The sequence below is a fragment of the Sorex fumeus genome, unplaced genomic scaffold (assembly GCF_029834395.1).
Source record: "Sorex fumeus unplaced genomic scaffold, SorFum_2.1 ptg000002l, whole genome shotgun sequence".
NCBI lineage: Eukaryota > Metazoa > Chordata > Mammalia > Eulipotyphla > Soricidae > Sorex > Sorex fumeus.
In genome coordinates this window covers 5,506,726-5,532,591 of record NW_026606059.1, presented here as the reverse complement: position 1 = coordinate 5,532,591, position 25,866 = coordinate 5,506,726, and the positions used below count along the sequence as shown (strand labels likewise).

Sequence of the window (25,866 nt, the reverse complement as noted above, 5' to 3'; positions counted from 1 at the left end):
TCGCCAGCGTGGTTTGGCGCATGCCTCAGGCAACCGCAAGCTAACGTCTGAGCTCACAAAGCAGTGCAGAGATGTGATCAAGGAAGACCTCAAAGAGAGAAGAGCAGAAGTACTGGTAGATGCGGCAGAAGCCGGGAAAAGTATTCGTTACGCCCGCCTGTCCTTCGCCAACTACAAGACCAAGATGACTGCCCTCCGATGTCCTGATGGATCCATCACATCCTCCAGAACGGCAATGGAGAAGATTATCCATGACTTCTACTCAAATCTCTTTGATAGCCATGACCACTTGCCGACATACCAAATTCCACAGGATGGATATGTCATTCCCAACGTTCTCCCTTCCGAAATCTGACACGCCATTTCGTCGGTAAAGAAACAAACAGCACCCGACCCAGACAAGGTCAGACCTGAACACCTGAAGAACCTGCCATCAGTACTCATCAATACACTGGCTCGGCTCTTCACACGCTACCTGTCTGAATGCAAGGTTCCGTCCCAATGGAAAACCAGCAGGACCGTACTACTGTTCAAGAAGGGAGACATCCATGACATTGGCAACTATCGCCCGATCTGCCTATTGCCTGTCATCTACAAATTGTTCACTCGAGTCATCCTAAATAGGATTGGCAGAACACTAGATGAAGGACAACCATGCGAGCAAGCCGGGTTCCGCAAAGGATTCAGCAGCATCGACCATATCCATACAATAATCAAACTCATTGAGGTTTCTCGGGAGTTCAAGATGCTGCTCTGTTTAACGTTCATTGATTTAAAGAAGGCCTTTGATTCTGTTGAGATGGAAGCGGTCATTGAAACCCTAGCCAATCAGGGCATTTAAGCCCAATACATCAAGATCCTCCTTGAGCTGTATTGCAGATTCACTACCAGGATCTCACCATTCTACAAAGAAGTGATCGTTGATGTCAAGAGAGGGGTTCAGCAGAGTGATACCATTTCGCTGAAACTCTTCAGTGCCACCCTCGAGAACATCATGCGACAACTGGAATGGGAAGGAATGGGAGTGAAGATAGATGGTCGGCAACTACACCACCTCCGCTTTGCTGATGACATTGTTTTAATAACACCAAACATCAGTCAAGCGGCACAAATGCTGGCCGACTTTGACCGTGAGTGTGGAAAGGTAGGACTACAGCTGAATCTTGCGAAGACAATGTTTATGAGAAACAGCCTCGTTCCTGATGCCCCATTTGCTCTCAATGGAACGACCATCTCCGAATGCAACAGCTATGTGTACCTAGGTTGAGAAGTCAACATGACAAATGACCTGGCACCCGAGCTGCACAGGAGGAAGAGAGAGGCTTGGAACGCCTTCAAGAGCGTCGAAGAAATAGCTAAGAGGACGAAGAACCTCCGGCTCTGGGCACATCTCTTTGATTCCACTGTTCTTCCTGCATTAACATATGCCTCAGAGACCTGGGCCCTACGCAAACAAGATGAGAACACTATTCAGGTCTCCCAAAGAAGAATAGAAAGAGCTATGCTTGGAATATCACGTTTCACTCAAATGAGAGAAAAAATCCGGAGTTCCGACATCCGTCGACGATCAAGAATCAGGGACGCTGTCTCATTTGCCAAGGTGTCAAAAATCAGATGGGCTGGTCATGTAATGAGATTTAAAGACAACCGCTGGACTAGAGCTGTTACTGACTGGATTCCATGGGATGTCAAAAGACCACGTGGCTGCCCACATACCAGATGGTCAGATTTCTTCGTGAAGATCATGAACGATCCCAGAGCTAACAGATGCCATTGGGCTACACTAGCACGCGACAGGGACAAATGGAGACGTTACTGGCACCCGCTTGAGCAAATCGATGACTAACGGGAAGTTAAGTGATTAAGTGAATTAGGATGGATTTCTTTAGACTTTTCTTTTTTTTTTTTTGTTAAAATATCCCACTGAGACCACTCTCCGCACACCTGAAGGTACCGACAGAGGGACAAAGCCACGTGGGTTCCAGGGCCGAGATCTCCAAGCCTACGCGGATTGGAGTTGAGCATCCTCCACTCAGATCCTCCAAATTCCAGTAGGCGTGGGTCATCCCCACCAACTCGCCCCCTGGCGCCGTGTAATCCCATCAGCGGCCAAGACTCTGAGACTATAAAAACCAGCTCCCGGAACCGCGCAACATCTTATTATGACATCTCATTCCTAGTTTGACAAACTGGCAGGCTACCGAATGTAGCCTGCCCACACGGCAGAGTCTGGCAAACTCCCTGTGGCGTACCCAATATGCCAAATACCAGTAACAATGATGGGTCTCATTCTCCTAAAGAGCCTTGAATATAACCTCAGGGCCAGGATGAAGGAGACGTTCCTGGGGCCTGCTCGAGGCAATTGACGAATAACAGGATGATCTGTGATCCGAAAATATCCCACTTCCATTTTTTTTTCCCGAACTTTTGGGAATCACACCATAGGTATTTTATTGACTCTCCAAGTTCTTGGAGCAAAGTGATTGTAGCAAGGAGCTGGAGTTAGTGAAGAATCGCTAACTAAAGAGGTCACTAGGCACAGCACATGCTCTATCCTTCCCTGATCAGTCTCCGCCCTGTCCCCACAACTGAGGCGAGCAGTGTAAGGCACCACGCCTCTTTCCAGAGTATGAGCATACTGAAGAGGTTCATTGAAATCATGTCACAGCTAGAGTAAGGCCATGGAGGATAGCCAGGCCTTTGCACAAGGAACTCAGAGCAGGACTCTGCTGAGAGGGAAAAAAAGGAGCAGATGGCCATGTGCAAACCAGTTCACAGAATCTGCTTCATGACAACACTGACAAACCAACAGGACAATCTCCCACAAATGCTACCTCATCATCTACCTGTTGTTTACTGACAGACCCCCTGACCTGTCTAATCCTTCTGTATCCAGTAAAGACCACAGCAAGTGCTGAGGAAACTCCAAGCTCTATTATGCATAGCTTTACACTGATGAGAATTTCCTCCACTGATGCAATTAGCAAATCAGATGGTCAAACACAAATACATTCATCTGCTCATATTTATATTATGAAACTTCATGTCTATATTAAAATATATTTTACATAACATTTTTCTCATGTGATCTTTCAAAAATGAAGAGAATGACTCTATTTTCATTAACTCTTTCCATAGGGGCAGCTACTAGCGAGGTTTGAGGTGGAGGGAGTCGATGAATCTTGGGACTTCAGTGGGTCTAGTGGTTTGCTGCTCATATCTGGTGGTCAGTGCTCTCAGACCTGGTGGTCAGTGCTGCTCAGGGACCACCATACTGTTGGAGATCAAACTCAGGGCCTCCCACAGGCTAGGTATGTGTTCCACCACGTTAGCTCTCTCCAAGACTCCCTCTTTCATTGTCATTATTAATATCTAAAGGAAATGGTAGGAGTCACCTAATAGCCAAATTACATGTATGGCTCTACAGTAGATAATAATTTTATACATATTGTGTAATAATAAAGAGCAAAAAAGAGAGAGAGGATACACATTAAGGTTCATCTTTTCAAAAATTTGGAAATGATTACACAAAAAAGGAACACTTCGGTTGATTCTATAACTACATTGCTCAAATATAATGATAAAGACTTTTTCCCCTGGGGTTGGAGAGAGAGTACAGGATCATACTTGGAAGGAATGTGGTTGCACTCAGTTTGATCCAGCACCAGATGGTCCCACAGAACATGGCCTGAATGAGCCTGGAAGGCCCCTGAACACCACCGGATGTGACCCCGGGTTATCCCCAACCCACATGCTGGGCCCAGGCACTGAACCACCAGCCAGGTTTGTGAACACCTTGGCTGGAGCCCTTGAAGCCTTCTGAGCACCATTTGTGGGTGCTGTCTCCTCCCCCACAAACAAAACCTCTGAAAAAAAATACAAGAAGGAACCAAAGAAACAACAATTCTTCCCATTCGGAAGGCAGCAGGAGGGCAAAATGGGGATCATCTTTGCATGCATTAGTCATGACAAGTGATGGTGAAGAACACACGCACCATTCATAGAGCATGTGTCAAAGAGCGCACACACACACGCACACACACACACACACAGGAGCAGGCTAGAGCCCTTAAAGCCTTCTGAGCATCATTTGTGGGTGCTGCCTCCTCCCCCACAAACAAAAACTCCAAAAAAATATAAAAGGAACCAAAGAAACAATAATTCTTCCCATTCGGAAGGCAGTGGGAGGGCAAAATGGGGATCATCTTTGCATGCATTAGTCATGACAAGTGATGGTGAAGAACACACGCACCATTCATAGAGCATGTGTCAAAGAGCACACACACACACACACGCACAGAGGAGATGGTTAGCAACCAAGGGTCTTAGAAGGGGTCTCCGGATTATGGGATTATGACCAAGGTAGCCGGCCGCGCGTTCCCCGAATTTGGAAGCCCACTTGCGAGCCCTTACCTTGGAGGGCCAGTAAGCTATGAGTCTGCACGATGATGCAGAGCTGAAGCACCAGCTGGGGCGCACTCTCCAGAAAGGTGGCGAGCAAGTGCAGCATACTCACGTCCGCGTACTCATACACCATCTTCCAGTAGAACCTCCAGCGCTCATTCTCCCCACTCTGGCGACTCCGAATACCTAAGTAGATGGTGTGGAAGTATCTGGAGAGAAGAGGACAAAAAAACAAGAACAGGATGAGTCATGATTTAGAATTCAAAGACCAGAGCTCGTTCTCTCTCTGAAAGCTGCCTCCTAAAAGCGCGCACGCACACACACACACACACACACACACACACACACACACATACACACACGAAGCTAGCACCCAAATGGCTTCTGCCTTACGTTTCAGAGCTCAACTATAACTACTGGAGAGCCTGGCAAGCGACCGAGAGTATCTCGCCAGTACACAGTTAACAACGAAGGAGACGTTACTGGGCCCGCTCGAGCAAATGGATGAACAACGGGAGGACAGTACTACAATGCTACCCCTCCCCTTAAATCTTCACTTGGAAAAGTCACGGTGTCCTCATTCTCGGTATGAGGTTGAGTCACAATATGTTTGGAAACTCTAGCATTGGGAAAGACTTGTTTCTTTGATCATCAGTGCATCCCCTGTCTACTCAATTTCTCAAGGTACTCACTATTGTTGAGATGGCTCAATGCAAGTGTGAAGATGGTACAATGCAACTGTGAAATACTAACATGTCTGCATTTATAAACCCTCACGATAGCTTTCAAAGTCATTTTATTAGTGAAAATTCTAAACCTATTCAAAATTGAATTTACCTTTCACTCAGATTAAGCTATTATCAATAATTGCCAATCTTTTCTAATTATGCTTCCATTTACAAACTCCCATTGGTTTATTTTGAAGCAAATCCCTGGCATCATATTATTTAATCTATAAATATTTTAATAAAATAATCCACAAACATAAATGCAATGCCTTTAAAACACAAATAAGGCTAACTTCACTTTAAAAATGTTTGAACTGAATCACTGGGAGACAGACCCTTACAAAGCTGTTCATGATTAAGTTTCAGTCATACAGTGTTCTAACAACCATCCTTCTCTCTGTCTCTGTCTCTGTCTCTGTCTCTTTCTCTTCTCTCTCTCTCTCTCTCTCTCTCTCTCGCTCTCTCTCTCTCTCTCTCTCTCCCCACCCCTCTTTGGGGTATTGTGGTTTGCAATACAGATACTAAAAGTTTGTCAGGAATATTCCTTGACCTACTTTTTAACACTCAGTTCTTGTCCAGTGTGATCATTCCCAGCTATTATGGTCATCCTGGTCTATTCTCTATCTCACCTACCCTCCGCCTTAGACACACTTGTGGTTGATTCTAACCATTGACCTCTCCTACCAGCCCCTGTTTTCCTTGGTGTGGACATTCATCTTCTACTATATATTTTTTACATGCCACAAATGAATGCAGTTATTCTCTGTCGGCCCCTCTTCTCCTGACTCATTTCACTCAGCATGATACTCTCCATGCTCATCCATTTATAGGTAAATTTGTTTTATAGGAAAATTCAATGGCTTTATTTTTCCTAACAACTGCACAGTATTCAATTCTGTAGATGTACCATAGTTTCTTTAACCAGTCATCTGTTCTCGGGCACTCAGGTTATTTCCAGATTCTGGCTATGGTGAGTAGTGATGCAATGAACATAAGAGTGCAGATGGTGTTTCTGCTGTGTGTTTTGGGACCTCCAGGTATATTCCTAGAAGAGGTATTGCTGGGTCAAATGGGAGCTCAATTTCTAGGTTTTTGAGGAATGTCCATATTGTTTTCCAAAAAGGCTGAACCAGTTGGCATTCCCACCAACAATGAAGGAGAGCCCCTTTCTCCCCACATCCACGCCAACACTGGTTGCTTTTGTTCTTTTGTATGTCCGCCAGTCTCTGTGGTGTAAAATGATATCTCATTGCTGTTTTGATTTGCATTAGCTTCTTATAAAAGTCTAAGATTTCCTATTTCCTGTTATCACCATTTTATAAGCTTGTTTGAAATATAATCCAAATAAGATCTGTTTGAAGATAATTTGATATCTTCATAACTTTTAATGCACCATAGATTCCCTTTTTATTATTCTTTGTTTCTGCATATTTTTGATTGTCTATTTGCATGGTATTATTAATCTGTTTTGTGCTTTTTACAATTGAGTAGTGTTGAGATTTTAATGAGAGTCAATGGGCTGGAGCGATAGCACAGAGGTAGGACATTTGCCTTGCGCACAGCCCGGCCTAGCCGAGCCAGGTTCGATTCCTCTGCCCCTCTCAGAGAGCCTGGCAAGCTGTCGAGAGTATCTCGCCTGCACGGCAAAGCCTGGCAAGCTACCCGTGACGTATTCAATATGCCAAACACAGTAACAACAAATCTCAAAAAATGGAGATGTTACTGGGCCTGCTCGAGCAAACTGATGAACAACGGGAGGACAGTGCTACAGTGCTTGGAGAAAGTGATGGTGTATACTATCCTGAGGAGGTATATTATTCACCAACAGTTATCCTCTTTAATGATACCATCATTCATTAATTATCTCCTAGACTCACCCATTTATTAGAAGTTGTGAAATAGTATTAGAGCTGTCACCTTTTTTATCAATTAGAATACTGCTGTAGCCTATTTCAGCATCTCCACAGTATACTGGCTTCCCTGAAACTTCTTCTAAAGCAGATCACTCAAAGGTACACAAGAATGACAGTCTCTGAATTTTTGCATATTTATAACAGTAAGTGGAATTCAACCTTTTCCCTGATGGGGAAAAGGTTCCTTTTCCCAAGTGAACTCTACATGACACGTGTGTTTTGTGGGTATGTCAGAGCTAGAATTCAAGGCCTCATACATGCAAGGCATACATTCTGCCATTTGCGCTAAATTCCTGGTTTGACATGCACCATTTTGTTACAGATTCCTGCCAAATTCTAGGGTATGTGAAAGGTCTGCATTAGGCTAATGAAAAAATTCTGAGATCGCAAGGATGGTAGCAACCATCAAGGAAATGCAGAAAGTTGGGTATATTCTCACTGGTCTGTTTGGATGGTTATATAATTCATGGATATTCATGCATAACTGGAGATCTTAAACTTATTTGGATATATTAAATATAATGCTTTGTTGCTCATAAGCATAAATTATTTTCATGGAAAATCTGGAAAACTGACAGTCTTTCTCTCAAGATCTTCTTGCTGTTTTTGCTTTAGTGGCCAAAAAATATTCTGCTTCATTTCAAAGAGCATAAAATGTGTTAGAACAGATCTTGATATTGGTCATTCTGTATAATGTTTCTTAGAAATATCTCTGCTTCTTCATTATTCACTTCATTTTAATACCTTTAAATTCAGTATTTTTGAATTGTAGCATTTAAAATATATGTATGTGTAGCTATATATATATGTATGTGTGTGTGTATATATATATATATATATATATATATATAGAGAGAGAGAGAGAGAGAGAGAGAGAGAGAGGGGAGAGGTATTTTTTTCCCTTTGAGTTTTTTATTTATATTTGTTGCATCCACATTTTCTAATTTTTGTTTTTTCCTCCACACCTGGCTGTATCAGGTCTTGCTAGTGGCTCTGCATTCAGGGATGGCTCCTGGTGGGGCTCCGGGGACCGTACAGGATGCCGGGGAGTGAATCTGGGTTGACCACTTGCAAAGCAAATGCCCTCCCCACTGTACTCTTCCTCTAGTCCTTTCATCTTCTTATCTACATGCTCCTTGAATACTCTCGATCTTAATATTTTCTAGTAGCACAGCAGGTAGGGCATTTGCCTTGCATGCGGTCAACCAGGGTTCGATTCCTCCATCCCTCTCAGAGAGCCCAGCAAGCTACAAAGAGTATCCAGCCCGCACAGCAGAGCCTGGCAAGCTCTCCATGATTTATTCTATATGCCAAAAATGGTAACAAGTCTCACAATAGAGATGTTACTGGTGCTCACTCGAGCAAATTGATGAACAATGGAAAACAGTGACAGTGCTACAGTACTTTTTTTTTTTTTTTACAACTGCTACATATTTTCAAATAGTGTGTTTGAATAGTTTACTTTTTTGCTTAAGTTTTTATTTTTGAGCTCATTTTTTAAAGAAATTAGGTTTCTATGTTAGGTTCAATAATCTTTCTTGAAAATATTTATTTTGGGGGGCTGGAAAAATAGCACAGTGGGTAGGGTGTTTGCCTTGCATGTGGCCGACCCAGGTTTGATTCCCAGCATCCCATATGGTTCCCCAAGCACTGCCAGGAGTGATTCCTGAGTGCAAAAGCCAGGAGTAACCCCTGAGCATCGCTGGGTGCAACACACACAAAAAAATTATTTTTAAGACAGAAAGATAGTACAGCTTTTAGGGCACTTTGCTTGCAAGCGGCTGACCCCAGTACCCTATATGGTACCCAGAGAACTGCCAGGAGTGACTCCTCACCAAAGAGCCAGAAGAATGCCCAGAGCACCACTGGATGTGGCTGCGATCCTCCCCCAATTATTTTTCTGTTTTTGATTTAGATTTAGTTCAATTCTATTCCATAATCTTTCTTTTTTCTTTCTTTTTTCTTTCCCTTCCTTCCTTCCTTCCTTCCTTCCTTCCTTCCTTCCTTCCTTCCTTCCTTCCTATCCTTTCTTTCTTCTTTCCTTCCTTGTTTTCTCTCTTTAGTTTTCTTTTTCTTTCTTTCTTTTCATTTCTTTTTCTTTTTGTTCATATCCATTCTGTGGTTGAGGATCTTTCCCGCTGATATTCTGGATATATAGAATCAAACCCAAGGCATCCACATGCAAAGCTTGTGTTCTAGTCCTCTGAGACATCTCCTTGGGCCCCAATTTATATGTTCTTTTTAGCTTTCATAATTCCTCTTTTCTTCATTTCCTTTGAAATATTTGCTTGTGGTTTTTGTGTTAAGTATACAGGAGTTTTCCTGCTGTGCCTTGACGACTACTTGTGTTTTCTTACTTCATTTTCCATAGAAGAACCGTGATTTGTTTCCTGTTGGTAAGACTTAAACTTATTAATTTAGCTTTCACATCCTCTAGGAGGGGTGAGTGGGCTAGGATAACTCAGGAGGTTTCCGTTTCCACACAGAATTGATCAAAACTTGTTCACTTTTGGAGATCAGCTGTCTCTGTGTCACTTCCTTTTAATCTGTGTCTCCTTTTCTATTTCTTCGTGTTTCTGGTCCTGCTCAATTTGAAACCTTTCCCCAGAAGACTACTCAGTTTGAAGCCTTGTCTTTGAAGAGTTTTCAGTGTGTTAGTCACTGGAGTGCTTCAAGAGCATCAGGCTCCCTTTGAACTCCCCTGAAGAACCACCTTCCAGTCTCCCTGGTTCCTCTGAGGCCGGCCCAGTGCACTGTGTAGTGAGTGTCTTTTGGGCCTTCAGAGGCACTTATCTTCACAAGACCTTCCATCTGCTTCTTCCTGATACCACCAAGATTTTATATAAGCTGCCATTAATTGAACCTTGTTCGTCATACGGGGAAGTTGAGTTTTTAATCATGTTTTATGCATGAATCTTCAATTGTGATCTGACGACTCAATAGGACTTGGTAGATTTAAATCTATGCGGTCCTCAGGTTACATGCCAACACTTTTGTAAACATTCGGTCCCAATACAGTGATTAATTAAGAAAAGTTTATGAAAGGGGTTTGGGAGGGGCCTTTGGTGCAGGGAGTCTAACATCAGTGGATGGGGTATACTTAAAATCCTATTGTTAACAAGATTGTATGTAAATCATAGTGCCTAAGGTAAAAATTAACTTTAATTAAAATTACTCTGTCAGTACTATCAAGTTTATAGAAAAAAAAACCACTATTTTTTCCTTTTCTTTTTTTGTCCATATTAGCAGTCCTAACTACCTGTGACGTATTCGCTATGCTAAACACAGTAACAAGTGTCACAATGGAGATGTTACTGGGCCCGCTCAAACAAATCGATGAACAACGGGAGGACAGTGACAGTGATTAGCAGACCTTAGGGGTTCGGCCTGGCTTTGTGCTCAGGAATCATTTCTGGAGGTTCCCAAGGGACCCCTATGTGGTGCTGGGGATTGAACAGAATTGGCCACATGCAAGGTAAGTACTCTGCTCCTTGCATATTCTCTCTCTCTCTCTCTCTCTCTGTCCCCAGAAAAAAAGTTATTTGCAGACATAAAATATAAAAATGGAATCCACAATTCCACAGGACCCTGAAGTTTGCTGCGGGGAAGGTGAATGGGATCCTCACAATCAGATTAAAAGGTAAAAGGCCCTCCTGTTGATCGTCCATTTGCTCGAGCGGGCCCAGTAACGTCTCCATTGGAGACTTTGTTGTTACTGTGTCTGGCATATCGAATACGTCACGGGGAGCTTGCCAGGCTCTGCCGTGCAGGCGAGATACTCTCGGTAGTTTGCCGGGCTCTCCGAGAGGGGCGGAGGAATCGAACTCGGGTCGGCCACGTTGGCCGCGTGCAAGGCAGACGCTCTACCCGCTCCATTCCTCAGCTACAATTTGCAATTATGCAATTCATACTTTCCCCCTTTTTTTTTTTAAAAAAAAAAGTACTTCTCAATTTGAGGCATTGTTATTTACAATACTGTTAACAATGGGGTTTCCTGTATATGACACACCCTCTATCAGAACGTCTGCCTGCCTTCACACATCCCCCTACCCCTCGCATGTCCACCTCCAGCATGCCGCCCATAGTCCCATAAACACAGTTCCATAAGCCAGTTCTCCAGTCCAGTTGCCTTTGGGCATGTGTTAGTCCCTTACTATACTTTTTTTTTTAATGAATCACTGTGAGATACAATTACAGACTTACAGACTTTCATGATTATGTTTCAGTCATACAACGATTGAAAAGCCCTCCCTCCACCAGTGCCCATTCTCCACCACCTTACTGTATTTCTTTATATCCCATGTGAGGGGGATCATTCTGTGTCTGTCACTCTCCTGATGGGTTTCACTCAGCATCATATTCTTAAGACCCATCCAGCAGATAATCTCATGGTTTTGTCTTTTCTTATAGCCCCGTCGTATCCCATTGTGTCCATATACCACAGTTTCAATATCCCGATCTTGGCTATTGTGGATAGTGTTTCAATGAACATGGGAGCGCAGATGTCTTTTCTGAATAGTTTTCCTTGCCTTTTCATTAGCTCATTCTTTTCCTTCTTTTTTTCTTTTGCTTTGAAGGAAAACTTACTTTTGCGCTGACAGTTTCATTCAATCATTAAAGAGGATTACTTTTTCATGCAAGGTCCCTGCTCTGCATTGGTTTCCGAGCACTGCTTTCTCAAGTATCGCAAACTGGTAGGACAAATAGCAGAACTTTCCTTTCAGCTCTGGAGGCTTGAAGTCCATGATCGAGCCACGATCGAGGGACCACAGGGCAGTTTCTTCTGGGGCTGTGAGAGTGCCTTTTGCATTTCCTCTTCCCAGCTTCTGGAAGTTTCCTGCCATTTCTCTGGCATTTCTTGGATTGTCACTGCATCACTTCAGGCTCTGCTTTCCTCCTCTTATGACATCTTTCATCTGTGCATACCCATTTCAGTGTTCAAATTTCCCTTCTTATAAACACACAGTCATACTGGATTAGGACTCATCCTAGTAAATTCATCTTAACTAAATCGTTTACAAAGACCCTTTCTTTGGTTTGTTTTCAATAAAGGTCACCATCAGCAGTAAAAGGTGATGCCTTTGGGGGAAGAGAAATTCAACTAATCACACTCTTCTGTCAAAGTCTGACCTTGTTTTTCCTGTAAATTTTCTTCCCCTGCTTAGTGATTTCCAAATCTGCATCCTCACCCACTCTACCCTGGTATTCACACCTGTATGTCCACCTGTTCTACCATAAGCCCACGTATTTTCTAGATTTCTTGCAGGCATTTGAGAACGAGCACATGCAAAACGCTTTCTGAATTTTCCTTCCACAGTCCCGTCTCCTGATTTGCTAGAATTAAGGATTACTAATATTTCTTACCACTAACCAACTTTCAATGCCAATACATTCTTCCTGTCCATTGCTTCATTACTCTGAACTCTCCCACCTGATATTTCAGTGACTCCCCACTTTCTAAAAGATGCCGTAAGCTCAGACCATGCAAGCGCATGCAAGGCTTTTGGTCTGTCTTTTCTAACCACACCCTGGGTCTCATCCTCCCTGGCCCTGTGTAGGATAACACTGTTCTGTCCTTCCTGCATAGCCTCAGAAATAGTTGATAGTTGATTGGACTGAGGAAAAGAGAAAAACACCTTAAGGAGGTATTTTGCCTAGGGCAGCCAGGAAGGGCTTTAGAATCCATCCCTTTTAGGTGGGCCCTCAGGAAGGGCTCTCTTATGTTGATTTTGCTACCTGACTGAGTGGAGTGTGAGCCCAGAATGCAGGGGAGTTGGAGAGACAAGAGAGCTGGAGAGAGGTGAGAGAGCGAGGGAGCCTAGGAGAGAAATGATGGGAAGATTGGAATAAACCGCAACTAAGACCAACCAGTCTGGCTCTCATCTTTTCCTTCGTCTGTCCTTGGCCAACAGCCCTCCCGATACAGGCCACACACAGCAACTCTAGAGCACTGAACTCGGGCGGTGAGACAGTGCTGTCCAGAGAGCCCGCAAACATACAACCTTCCACGTGTTTAGTTTTTTACACCCCTGCCCATGTCCTGCCGTATTGAACAGGCAACTCTGTGTTTCTTTGCACTCACAGTTATTCTTGTGGTTCATCTGTGCGGAATGTCTCTCCATTCCACTTAGACCTTCAAATTTCTACTATTTCATAAGATTAAAGTATCACCTCTCGCCCACACATTCTTCACTCCTGGGTAGAAATAGCCATTCCACTATTTGCCCTCCAAGGATCATTACTCATACTTGAACAGGAGAAAAAAATAACATTTTGGTTCTTCAATATTGCTTATTTATTTGGTACTAAAATAACATTATTTTGGTAGCTGAGAGTTTTTCAGATCAAATAACATGCACTCCAAAAAAAAAAAAAAGAGGGATGTTATTTATTTTATAGTCTCAGTTTTGGCACAGTTTCTGATGATTAAAAGACATTCAATTCATGCTATCTCATGTATCCAAAGAATAGATGACAAGAGTAATTTTATATTATTTTCCTGAAGGGTCGGGGTCGGCCTACCCGAGTTTGATTCCTCCGCCCCTCTCGGAGAGCCCGGCAAGCTACCAAGAGTATTCAATATGCCAGACACAGTAACAACAAAGTCTCCAATGGAGACGTTACTGGGCCTGCTCGAGCAAATCAATGATCAACGGGAGGGCCTTTACCTTTACCTTTACCTTTCCTGATGGAAAGTCACTGGCCATTTTGAGAAGAGGGGACTTGGGCTTGCATTAAAAATATTTTTGAACTTTCTGGAAAACCTAAGGAAGTAGGGCAGGTGAGAAGCTGGGGCGGTGGGTAGAGGACTCTTCTATTAAGCATTAACTTTATCCTTTCTAAGCTAACTTCCTTTCTGGCCTGTGACCACGCCCATGTCTTTCCATCCAGAAGCTGGAGATGAATGGCGAACTTCAAGTGAGAAAGGTGTTTACTTTGATTAGATGTTGGCGCCAGTGGTATCGCTGGTGAGAAACTCTCAGACTTGGATGTCTCATGAAGAACTGCTAAAAGCCTGTATCTGTTTCCTGTATGAGTGAGCTAGTACTAAACTTCCTCTTGACTATCATGCAATTAATAAGTCCCTGACTTGCAAGGAATTCTCCAGAGAACAGAACCCGGAAAGACAACAAGTACTGTCCTCTTGTGTGAAGAAGGCTGGCCAGAAAGTTGAAGTACATAGAATAATTTTTAGATGTTTCAACTAAAATGTTTTTAATTAAAGAAATTTTAATTGGCGCCAGAGTAATAGTACATTGGGCAGGCCATTTGCCTGTGGCCAACTCAGGTTTGAATCCTGGCATATGGTCTCCTCAATACTGACCGGAGTGATCCCTGAGTGAAGAGCCTGGATTAAAACCCTGAGGTGTGGTCCAAACACAAAAACAAAATTTTTAATTGCGATATAGTTCATGATAGGACTGAAGTTGCTAGTTTATTACTGCAGACTATTATGCCAAATACAACAACCCTCACTGTGTCACTAAATCTCTCCTCCATTCTAGTATGGTCCTCACACCCCTCCACAGTCACATACTCAGATACTATTCATGTAGTTTGAATATTTTTCTCTATTTTAAATTCTAAACTTAGCCACTGCATGTACACACACACACACACACACACATACACATGTTTCTTCCATTACTCAACAATTAAACATTCCTATAGAACCTTTTGTAAGATTGTCGTACAAAAGCAATGGCTATTAATGCTATGAAAAAAATTTTAGTGTTTCTACATTCCCTAAATAAATCACACAAGGTAATATGGAAAGCTTATGGCAAGACTGACATACGGTACTTGCAGGAATGCTGTCATATGCACAGTCTGTGCACGTTAGCTGCTGGTAGGAGCCTGGTTGGGCAGTGTACACTCGCACCGCAAGGGGTGGATGTTATTTCTACAAACGCTGCTACAAACCAGTGCTAAACCCCACTTCTGAGTTTGCCCTTTCATCATCAAAGTGAAAACCTCAGGGGTGGGTGGAGAATTAATACAGGGGTTAAAGCATGGCTTTGCACATGGCCAACCCAGGTTTGATCTCCAATATCCCATAATGTCCCATGAGCACAACCAGGAATGATCTCTGGGCACAGAGGCTGGACAAAGTCCTGAGTACCACCAGTGTGGCCCCAAAAACAATTACAAAAGACAAAACCAAAGCAAAAAAACCTCCCCAAAAAACCCTGAAAAATCTCTGGAGTTTATTTTGTTAGCGAGAATAGCTGCTGATAAAGGTCTTTTGTAGAAGAAAAGTAGCATGACGTGCGTTTTCAAAAAGTCGGTGTACATGTGGAATGCTCCCTGTGTACTGTGTACAACCATAACGCTACATAGTTTGTGTAAGGGTTGCTCAGGCCAATTGGCGGCCAGAGTCAGTCAAAGATCAGCCCCGCCCAATCCAGCAGGCACAACAGACAGGGCTCACGGAGCCTCCCAGGCCTGTACCCCAGGATACATTGCCTGGGAAGCACAACACACCCACTGGACTTTGTTCCTTCGCCACCAAGACAACTCAAAATTCTGCTTTCTCTCCTAGGGCATAGCTCTACCTCAACCTCGCCAGGGGCCTGCAGGGGCCACCCAGCAGTGTGTCCCAATAAACATTCCTATATCTTCACTTATCTCTGTCCCTCTGTCTGTTCCTGGTGAGGTCTCAGAGCTATTCGTTTGAATAGACACAAAACTTTCAAAATTAAAACATGCTATTTTTTTTTCAGAGATTTCAGGCCACAAGGTATTGAATATGATGGGACAAACTTGAAAAAAGAGTTCTGTGTTCTGATATTTGCAAATGTAGTTCTTCAACCTGAAAGTGTATTTTTCACATTAATTTTCCCTTTAAGTATAGTGGCTTTTTCTATTTTCTCCACCAAGGAAACTTATTGTTGGTTTAAAAGTCTGCTGATAAATTGTACTTCAAAAGACTTCCTTGATGAGAGAAAGAGGAACATTGCCTTCCCCTGCCTCTGTGTACACCTTTAACACGACACAAATCTTACTGTGTTGGAATTACTTGCTTATCTGTTGACTTCCATTCTGGGTTCTCCAAGACTAGAAGATGCCACTCATCATTGAAGCTCTACATTTTAACACTATGTTTTGTTAATGTGGGGATTCACTAAATGCTCCCCTTGACTTCCCAGCTATCTCTCCTTACCTCCTCGATTTCCTTTCTCATTCGCCTTTTCCCCTACCGTGGGGCCAAGGGAGATCTATTCTTCCCCATCTCCTTTATACAAGTACTTAGCTTCTAATTTTGTTTCCCGGGAGTACCTTGAGCATTAAAGAGGAGGAGAAAGAGCCAGTTTGGTTCATGAAAAGAAAGTTGCTGATACCAGGTTGTTCACTCCATGGCTTAGAGGCCAGCTGCACACTCTAGGGGTAAGGGCAGCTCGGATAGAGAAGGGAGCACCAAATAAAGGGTGCTGGGAAGATCTGCCCAGGATGGGAGATGCCTGCTGAAAGTAATCTATAGACCGAACATGATTGCCACCCAATGTCTCTTCTGCAGACCACAGCACCCAAAAGGAGAGATAGAACAAAAGGGAGTGCCCTGACACAGAGGCAGGGTGGGATGGGGGATGGGGGGGTGGGAGGGATACTGGTAATGGTGGGGGTGGAGAATGGGCACTGGTGGAGGGATGGGTACTCGATCATTGTATAACTGAAACCCAAGCACAACAACTTGTAAGCCTACAACTGTACCTCATGGTGTTTCACTAATAAAAAAAAACTTGCTGAAGGCAAGATTCTAATATCACTATCACAGGTGTTCTAGGTTCCTCTAGAAAGAAGTTTTTTTGGCTTTAATAATCAAAGGTAGTTTTATGTTTCAGTTTTCCCCCCAGAAATTTAATTATAGGAAAAGTTTCCGACACATTGGATTTGGCTCTGTGCCCATCTCCGAAAGGTGCAGCGGAAGCTCACCAAGGCCGTTTCTAGACTTGCTGAGAATTATAAGGATCCAGGCTGGAGTGGAGATTTCTTATTCCTATTGAGTCTCCTGCCCCCACGCCTGGCTGTCCTTGCCGGGGCCCCTTGGAGGGGAGTGGGTTGAGTTTTCCTCCCCGCCCCGACCAGGACTCTGGCAGCCGAAGACCTCCAGAACCAGCCACCACCATGCTGAGACCACTCTCCACATACATGAAGGTACCGGCAGAGGAACACAGGCATGCAGGTCGGGGCTGAGATCCCCAAGCCTGCTCTGATCGGGACTGAGCATCCTCCACCCAGAGCCTCCATCTTCCAGTAGGCAGGGGTCACACCCACCAACTGGCCCCCTGGCGCCATGTAATCCCATCAACGGCCAAGACTCAGAGACTATAAAATCCAGTTCCCGGACATCTTATTATCTCATTCCTACTTTGGACAACCTGGCAGGCTACCGAATGTGACCTGCCCACACGACAGAGTGTGGCAAACTCCCCATGGCGTGCCCAATATGCCAAATACCAGTAACAATGATGGGTCTCATTCTCCTAAAGAGCCTTGAATATGGCACTTTCTTAAAAATCTCAGGGCTAGGCTGAAGGAGACGTTACTGGGGCCTGCTCAAGGCAATCGATGGATAACAGGATTGTCTGCTTTTGATTTGTTGATGCAAGGCAATTCTCTCTGAAGAGAGCATAGGTGACCAGCAAATGCCACAGAAATGCAAACTTACATTTCTTTTTAGATATTCATATAGGTGGGAGGAAAGGTTCATAAAAAATCATTGCTGCAATTAAAAAAGTTCGCATGAATACCAAAGAGTATCATTTAAGAGAGAAAACACATTTCAAAGCTTTTTTTGAAGCCTTTTTTGAAACCAAGGATGGTTTCAAGGATTGTTGTCCAGAGTATGAAAGTCAGTGAAACACACAACTCTCATTAGTGCTAATGGCTAATTTTTTTAAATAATAAAACACTCTGAAATGTCACTGTGTTCCACCTCCCCCTCCAAGACAAATAGACACAGAGACTTTTGCCATCCTTGTTGTGTGACTAATTCAGTTTTGGATAGGGTCATTTTTATTATTTATTGCCTTGGGAAGCCTGCTAATGGAAGATATGGTTTTCCTTACATCAGAAAAGGTCACGAGGAATTCTGCACCAACTGAATGAACAAACTCTCAATCCAAAACATCTTGAATTTTTCAGTCCCACAGAATGACTGAATCTATGTAAACAACCATGCACAAGCAAGCATCACTCCCTGTCACGTTACACACACATGAACCCACACATAACCCATCCTTTCTACACATATAGATATAAAATCAGGTTCAGTGATTTTCTAAACAATTTAAGTTATATACATAAATGCTCAGCAGATTTCTATCAGTATTTTTCAAGTGCAAAGAGCAGCCTAAAATAAAGTCACAGCACCAACACTACCAACTTCAGATCTAACCAAAGAATCAGCACCTGAGACGAACATTATAAGTGGTTTACATGTCAAAGTTTGTATAGATAGTCGTATGCCCAACACAGAATTTAACAAGAACATCTTTTCATCAGTTGCTGGGTGATGGGATGTTCCAATTTATTATATAGTCTTTATTTATGATAAATGCGGTTGATCAAATATGAGTTACTGTTATAGTAATAGCTGAATTAGAAATTATTAATAACTGTGAGGATCGTATGCAGATAATCTAATGCTGAATTTACTTTATATTAAATAGCACATTAAACATTTTAGGTGTTAGCAACTCTCATTATACTACTTTAAAAATGCAGAGTAAAATCTGTGCTGGAGTTTTAAATAATAATAAACAGTGGTTCTAGAATGTAGTATTTTTGTTGTGCGTGACTTGGTGACATGGGGAGCAAGGGAATAGCATCAAAAAAAATAAACAGTGGTCCCACATCTTTCCCTAACCCACTCAGTCACCAGGAGAAGACAAAATAGTGAAGTAAAATAGTTTTATTAAAAGGAATTTGGAGGAATGTGAGAGGGATATATGAGTTTAAGAGAGAACACATGCTATGTTCATGACAGCACTATTCATCAAAGCCAGAATCTGGAAACAACCTGAGTGCCCAAGAATGGATAAAGAAACTATGGTACATCTACACAATGGAATAGTGCACAGCTGTCAGGAAAATGAAGTCATGAAATTTGCCTATAAATGGATGGACATGGAAGTATCCTGTTGAGGTAAGATAGAGAAGAGACCACTATGACAATAAAAGCTGGAAATGACCCAGCTGGACAAGATCTGAGGGTTAAAAGTAGGTAAGGGATATTCTCGTTAAGCTTTCAGTATCAATATTGCAAACCACAATGCAGAGAGAGAGAGAGAGAGAGAGAGAGAGAGAGAGAAGAAAAGCTCCTGCCATAGAGGCAGGCAGGGGTGGGGGTGGGGTAAGGGTTGATGGGAGGGAGGGAACCTGAGGACCCTGGTACTTGGATATGACACTGGGGGAGGGATGGGTGTTGGAACATTGTATGATTGAAATCCAATCATGAACAGCTTTGTTCATGATTGGATTTCAAAACTTTTTTAAAAAGTTTTAAAAAATGAAAAGAGAGAGAGAGAGAGAGAGAGAGAGAGAGAGAGAGAGAGGACACGGGCTTCTCAGAGTACCAAAAGCAGAGGACAGTTTTGGGGAGATTCAATTTCACCTGGTTGTCTTGCTCTCTTCATACATGGGTGTGGTCCTCGGGAAAGCCATGGACTTGCTGGTTCTTTTTTTTTTTTTAATTTATTTTTTTACAGTTGTAGATTTACAATTTTTTTTGTGCTTGGGTCTCAATTATACAATGATCAGATACCCATCCCTCCACCAGTGCCCGTTTTTCACCACCATGGATAATATCCCTCCCACCCCCATCCCCCCATCCCCCCCTGCCTCTGTGGCAGGACAATCCCCTGTGTTTTCTCTCTCCGTTTGGGTGTTGTGGTCTGCAAAAGAGGCATTGAGTGGCAAACATGTTCAGTCCATAGTCTACTTTCGACATGCATCTCCCCTCCTGGGAGGATCCTCCAAACATCCTTTATTTGGTGCTCCCTTCTCTATCTGAACTGCCCTTTCCTCTAGGATACCCGGCTGGCCTCTAAGTTATGGAGTAATCCTCCTGGTGCTGATCTCAGCTATTCTTGGGTATTAATCTCATACTTTGTTACTTTATATCCCCCAGATGAATGCAATCTTTCTATGTCTATCCCTCTCTTTCTGACTCATTTCGCTTAGCATGATACTTTCCATATTGTACCACTTGTATGTAAATTTCATGACTTCATCTTTTCTAACAGCTACATAGTACTCCATTGTGTAGATGTACCAAAGTTTCTTTAACCAGTCATCTGTTCTTGGGCATTCAGGTTTCTTCCAGTTTCTGGCTATTGTAAAGAGTGCTGCAATAAACAAACAAGTGCAGATGTCACTTCGACTATACATTTTTGCTTCTCTGGGATATATTCCCAGGAGTGGTATTGCTGGGTCAAATGGGAGCTCAATTTCTAATTTTTTGAGAATCGTCCATACTGTTGTCCAGAAGGGCTGAACCAGTGGACATTCACACCAACAGTGAAGGAGTGTCCCTTTCTCGCCACATCCACGCCAGCATTGGTTGCTTTTGTTCTTTTGAATGTGGGCCAGTCTCTGAGGTGTGAGATGGTATCTCATTGTGGTTTTGATCTGCATCTCTCTGATGATTAATGATGTAGAGCATTTTCTCATGTGCTTTTTTGCCATTCGGATTTCTTCTTTGAGAAAGTTTCTGTTCATTTCATTGCCCCATTTTTGGATGGGGTTGGATGTTTTCTTCTTGTGGAGTTTAACCAGTATTTTGTATATCCTGGATATCAACCCCTTGTCAGATGTGTATTCGGCGAATATCCTTTCCCATTCTGTAGACTGTCTTTGTATTTTGGTCACTGTTTCTTTGGAGGTGCAGAAGCTTCTTAGTTTAAGATAGTCCCATTTATCTATCTCTGTTTTCACTTGCTTGGCCAGTGGCGTGGCATCTTTGAAGATACCATTAGCTTCAATATCATGGAGGGTTTTGCCAACTTTATTTTCAATGTACCTTATGGTTTCTGGTCTGATGTTGAGGTCTTTAATCCATTTTGATCTTACTTTTGTACATGGTGTTAGGCAGAGTTCTGAGCCTATTTTTTTGTATGTAGCCGTCCAATGATGCCAACATAATTTATTAAAGAGGCTTTCCTTACTCCACTTCACATTACTTGCACCTTTATCAAAGATTAGATGATCATATGATTGAGGGGAGATGTCAGTGTATTCAACCCTGTTCCATTGGTCTGCAGTTCTGCCTTTGTTCCAGTACCATGCTGTTTTAATTATTACTGCTTTGTAGTACAGTTTGAAGTTAGGGAGGTTGATTCCCCCCATTTTCTTTTTCCCAAGAATTGCTTTAGCTATTCGTGGGGGCTTATTGTTCCATATAAATTTCAGGAGTGTTTGCTCCATTTCTTTGAAGAATGTCATGGGTATCCTTATAAGGATTGCATTGAATTTATACAATGCTTTCGGTAGTATTGCCATTTTGACAATGTTAAGTCTCCCGACCCATGAGCAGGGGATATCTTTCCATTTCCTCATGTCCTCTTTTATTTCCTGAAGTAGCGTTTTGTAGTTTTCTTTGTACAGGTCCTTTACTTCCTTAGTTAAGCTGATTCCTAGGTACTTGATTTTCTGGGGCACAATTGTGAACGGGATTGTTTTTTTCATGTTGCTTTCTTCTCTCTCACTGTTTGCGTATAGGAAAGCCATGGACTTTTGGGTATTGATTTTATAACCTGCAACTTTATTATACGAGTCTATTGTTTCTAGGAGTTTTTTGGTGGAGGTTATTGGGTTCTCTAAGTAGAGTATCATATCATCTGCGAATAGTGAGAGCTTGATTTCTTCCTTTCCTACCTGAATGCCCTTAATATCTTTTTCTTGCCTAATCGCTATTGCAAGTACTTCCAGTACTATATTGAACAGAAGTGGAGAGATTGGGCATCCCTGTCTCGTCCCTGATCTTAGAGGGAAGGCTCTCAGTTTTTCCCCATTGAGGATGATGCTTGCTGTAGGCTTGTGGTAGATGGCTTTAATTATGTTGAGGAAGGTCCCCGCTATACCCATTTTGGCTAGGGTTTTCATCATAAAGGGGTGCTGGATCTTATCAAATGCTTTCTCTGCATCTATTGATATGATCATATGCTTTTTATCTTTTCTTTTGTTGATATGGTGGATTATGTTGATTGATTTCCGAATGTTAAACCATCCTTGCATCCCTGGGATGAATCCTACTTGGTCATGGTGTATGATCTTTTTAATGAGTAGTTGGATTCTATTTGCTAGTAGTTTGTTGAGGATCTTTGCATCTGTGTTCATCAGGGATATCGGCCTGTCATTCTCTTTCTTTGTGGTATCTCTGTCTGCTTTTGGTATCAGTGTGATATTTGCTTCGTAGAAACTGTTCGGAAGTGTTTTTGATATTTCAATTTCGTGGAAAAGCTTAAAGAGCATTGGGAGTAAGTCCTCTTTAAAGATTTGGAAGAATTCACTAGTGAATCCATCCGGGCCAGGACTTTTGTGCTTGGGGAGACTTTTTATTACCAGTTCAATTTCCTTGATGGTGATAGGTCTGTTCAGGTAATCCAGGTCTTCTTGGTTCAGCCTTGGGAGTCTGTAGGAGTCTAGGAATTTATCCATTTCCTCGAGGTTTTGATGTTCCGTGGCATAAAGCTTCTCAAAGTACTCCCTGAGGATCCTCTGAATTTCTGTAGTTTCTGTTGTAATGACCCCCTTTTCATTTCTGATTCGGTTTATTAGGGTTTTCTCTCTCCCTTTCTTTGTGAGTTTTGCTAGCGGCTTATCGATCTTGTTAATTTTCTCAAAGAACCAGCTTTTGGTTTCATTGATCTTTCGGATTGTTTTTTGGGTTTCCATCTCATTAATCTCTGCTCTGAGTTTTATTATTTCCTTTCTCCTGTTCGGGTTGTGCTCCTTTTTTTAGTCCTTCTCCAAGCTCTTAAGCTGTGAGGTTAGGTTACTTATGTGTGTTCGCTGCTCCTTCCTGAGGAATGCTTGTAGAGCTATAAACTTTCCTCTTAACACAGCCTTTGCTGTGTCCCATAAGTTTTGGTAACTTGTGTTCTCATTTTCATTCGTTTCTAGGAATCTTTTGATTTCCTCTTTGATTTCCTGTCTAATCCACTCGTTGTTCAATAGTGCACTGTTTAATTTCCAGGTGTTTGATTTAGTTTTCTGTTTTTGTGTGTGATTTACTTCTAATTTCAGCGCATTATGGTCTGAGAAGATTGTTGATACAATCTCTATCTTCTTAATTTTATGGAGGCATGTTTTGTGGCTCAGCATGTGGTCTATCTTGGAGAATGTTCCATGGACGCTTGAGAAGAATGTGTATTCAGCTTTTTGTGGATGAAGTGTCCTATATATATCTACTAAGTCCCTTTCTTCCATTGTTTCCCTCAAATGAAGTATGTCCTTGCTAAGCTTGAGTCTGGTTGATCTATCAAGAGGTGACAAAGCAGTGTTGAAGTCTCCCACTAGCTGGTTCTTTCATACACTTACTAGAACCCCTTAGATCCTCCACTAGCTGCTTCTTTTCTGAGGGGTCACCTTTGTCCTGGTGGGGCCTTTATTGCCTCATCTCCAAAGAGCTCAAGATTTGCATCTCAAAGGGAGGTGGTCCTTACTTCTTTGGGTTACTTCAAGAGTAGGTAATTTGTCCTCAAGCTTTATTAGTCCCCAAAACTCATTACCAACCTCACCCCCTCCCCACATACCTGTCTGCAACATTTTCCTTTACTAAACTTTCCACTCTTGTGCATTGTGTGCCTGTCTCTGTGGGTCTATCTTTAACAGTAGACACTTCTATGTAACAAAAATAATGTGGTAGGGCGTTTGCCTTGCATGTGGCCAACTTGGCCAACCGGAGTTCAATTCCTCCACCCCTCCCGGAGAGCCTGGCAAGCTACCGAGAGTATTTCGCCCGCACGCCAACGCCTGGCAAGCTCCCCGTGACATATTCGATATGCCAAACACAGTAACAACAGGTCTCACGATGGAGATGTTACTGGGCCCACTCGAGCAAATCAATGATCAACGGGAGGACAGTGCTACAGTGCTCTATTACTGTGGCTATATACACAATGGAAGACTACTAGGGTAAAAGAAGGTGAAATCAGGCAATTTGTGCTATGGGGGTGGAACTGCAGAGTACCATAAAGTCAGTCAGAAGGAGAGGGACAGATGCAGAATGTGGCCTAAAAGAAATACGGGGGAGTGACACACACCCCAAAGCCACAGAACCTGAGATTCGCCCTACAGAACCGAGCTTAACTTGAAGGGGGATAAGACAGGCAGTGGAGTGTCGTGGGGGTGGGGGGTGGAATGAGGGGTAGGAGAGTGGTGGGGGATAGGGTAAGGGGGGGGCGCGTTGATGGAGGGGTTGGCATTAGAACATCAGATGTATAAACCTTATCGTGAGCAGTGCTATTAATCACGGTGCATAAAAAATAAAATGAGAAAGAGTTCTTTGTTACTTTCCACAAAATTCATAAAACTTTAACTCCAGAATATCAGATTTCTGCCATTTCCATTCGTGCTGAGTAATACTGAAAAATGGCTAAAAATTCTAGCTTATATTTCTATGGTGGAAACTTTTCTTAGTGGCCATTAATTTGAAATTAGATTCTGTTTTCAATTAATCATGCATAGGATGAAAAGCATGTGTCAAGGGGGAAAGAAGGACTCAACTGCCCCTGTAAGGATGCAGTTTCCAGGCCTGTGTCTTTAGGAGACAGTGAGAGAAGCAGCTCCCACATGACGGAGGAGCTGAGTGGAGACCCTCACGGCCCATCTGAGCTGTCGCCACCACTCAGGTCTTTCTGCCATCGGCAGAAACTCCACAGTGCTCCGAGCCTGGGACCAGGTGCAGGAGAAAGAGCAAAACATCGTCTGGATCTTTTGGAATATCCTGAATGGGAGAAAAATCTGAGCCTCTTGTCCTCATCTGCCGCACTTTTCTGCTTTTTCAGACTAATGAGCTTTGACTTTCTCTGCGTGTATGTGACCCACGGCTTTGGTGCCTGTCAGCTCTGTCTCCTCTGACGCCCACCAAGCTCTCGAGACTACACTGGGCTTGTCAGAGAAGAATTGCACTCCTGGAGCTACTTTCCCTGACAGCCAGGATCCAAGTCATACTCAGTTGACATCTCGTACCTAGTAAGAGCCTCTTTCTACATTTCATTTGTGAAAGTAAAATATAACTAGAAGGTAGTTGTTTCAAGCTTTGTGTATTTATCCTAAAGACACCTATCACTTATGGAGGTACTCTTCATCTATTTCCTTTCACTCTGAGTAGGAAATAGTAGGGTTTTTCCCTTAATTAAAAAATTTCAGGGCGAGAGCAACAGCACAGCGGGTAGGATGTTTGCCTTGCACACAGCTGACCCGGGTTCGATTCCCAGCATCCCATATGGTCCCCTGAGCACTGCCAGGAGTAACTCCTGAGGACAGAGCCAGAAGGAACCCCTGTGCATCGCTGGGTGTTGTTTATCAAAAAGCAAAAAAAAAATTCCCTAATGGTAGCCAATATGACCAGGGCTTCCCAGGCAACTTGATAAGCCGAATAACTTGATGACTAAGATCAACTTATTAAATTGAACAGATCGAAATAATATATGGTGGTAAAATGAACTGAATTTAAAAAAAACTGTGAGTTTAAGAGAAATTAGTGGTTGTTTGAAGAAAAGGGGAGAGAAAATGAAAGAAGTCAACTGTATGATGAATATAACTGAACTTTTGTGGGAAATTTAATACATTCTATAGAAATGCTGATTTTCAGT

At 42.8% G+C, this 25,866-nt stretch overlaps 1 protein-coding gene across 1 annotated transcript in view; it reads right to left on the bottom strand.

Moving 5' to 3' along the window:
• XKR4 (XK related 4) overlaps nucleotides 1–25,866 on the bottom strand; it is a 393,897-nt gene that overhangs the window by 142,545 nt on the left and 225,486 nt on the right. The window contains 1 exon segment of the mRNA XM_056109320.1: nucleotides 4,414–4,613. Within this exon segment, the coding sequence (XP_055965295.1) occupies nucleotides 4,414–4,613 (200 nt within the window).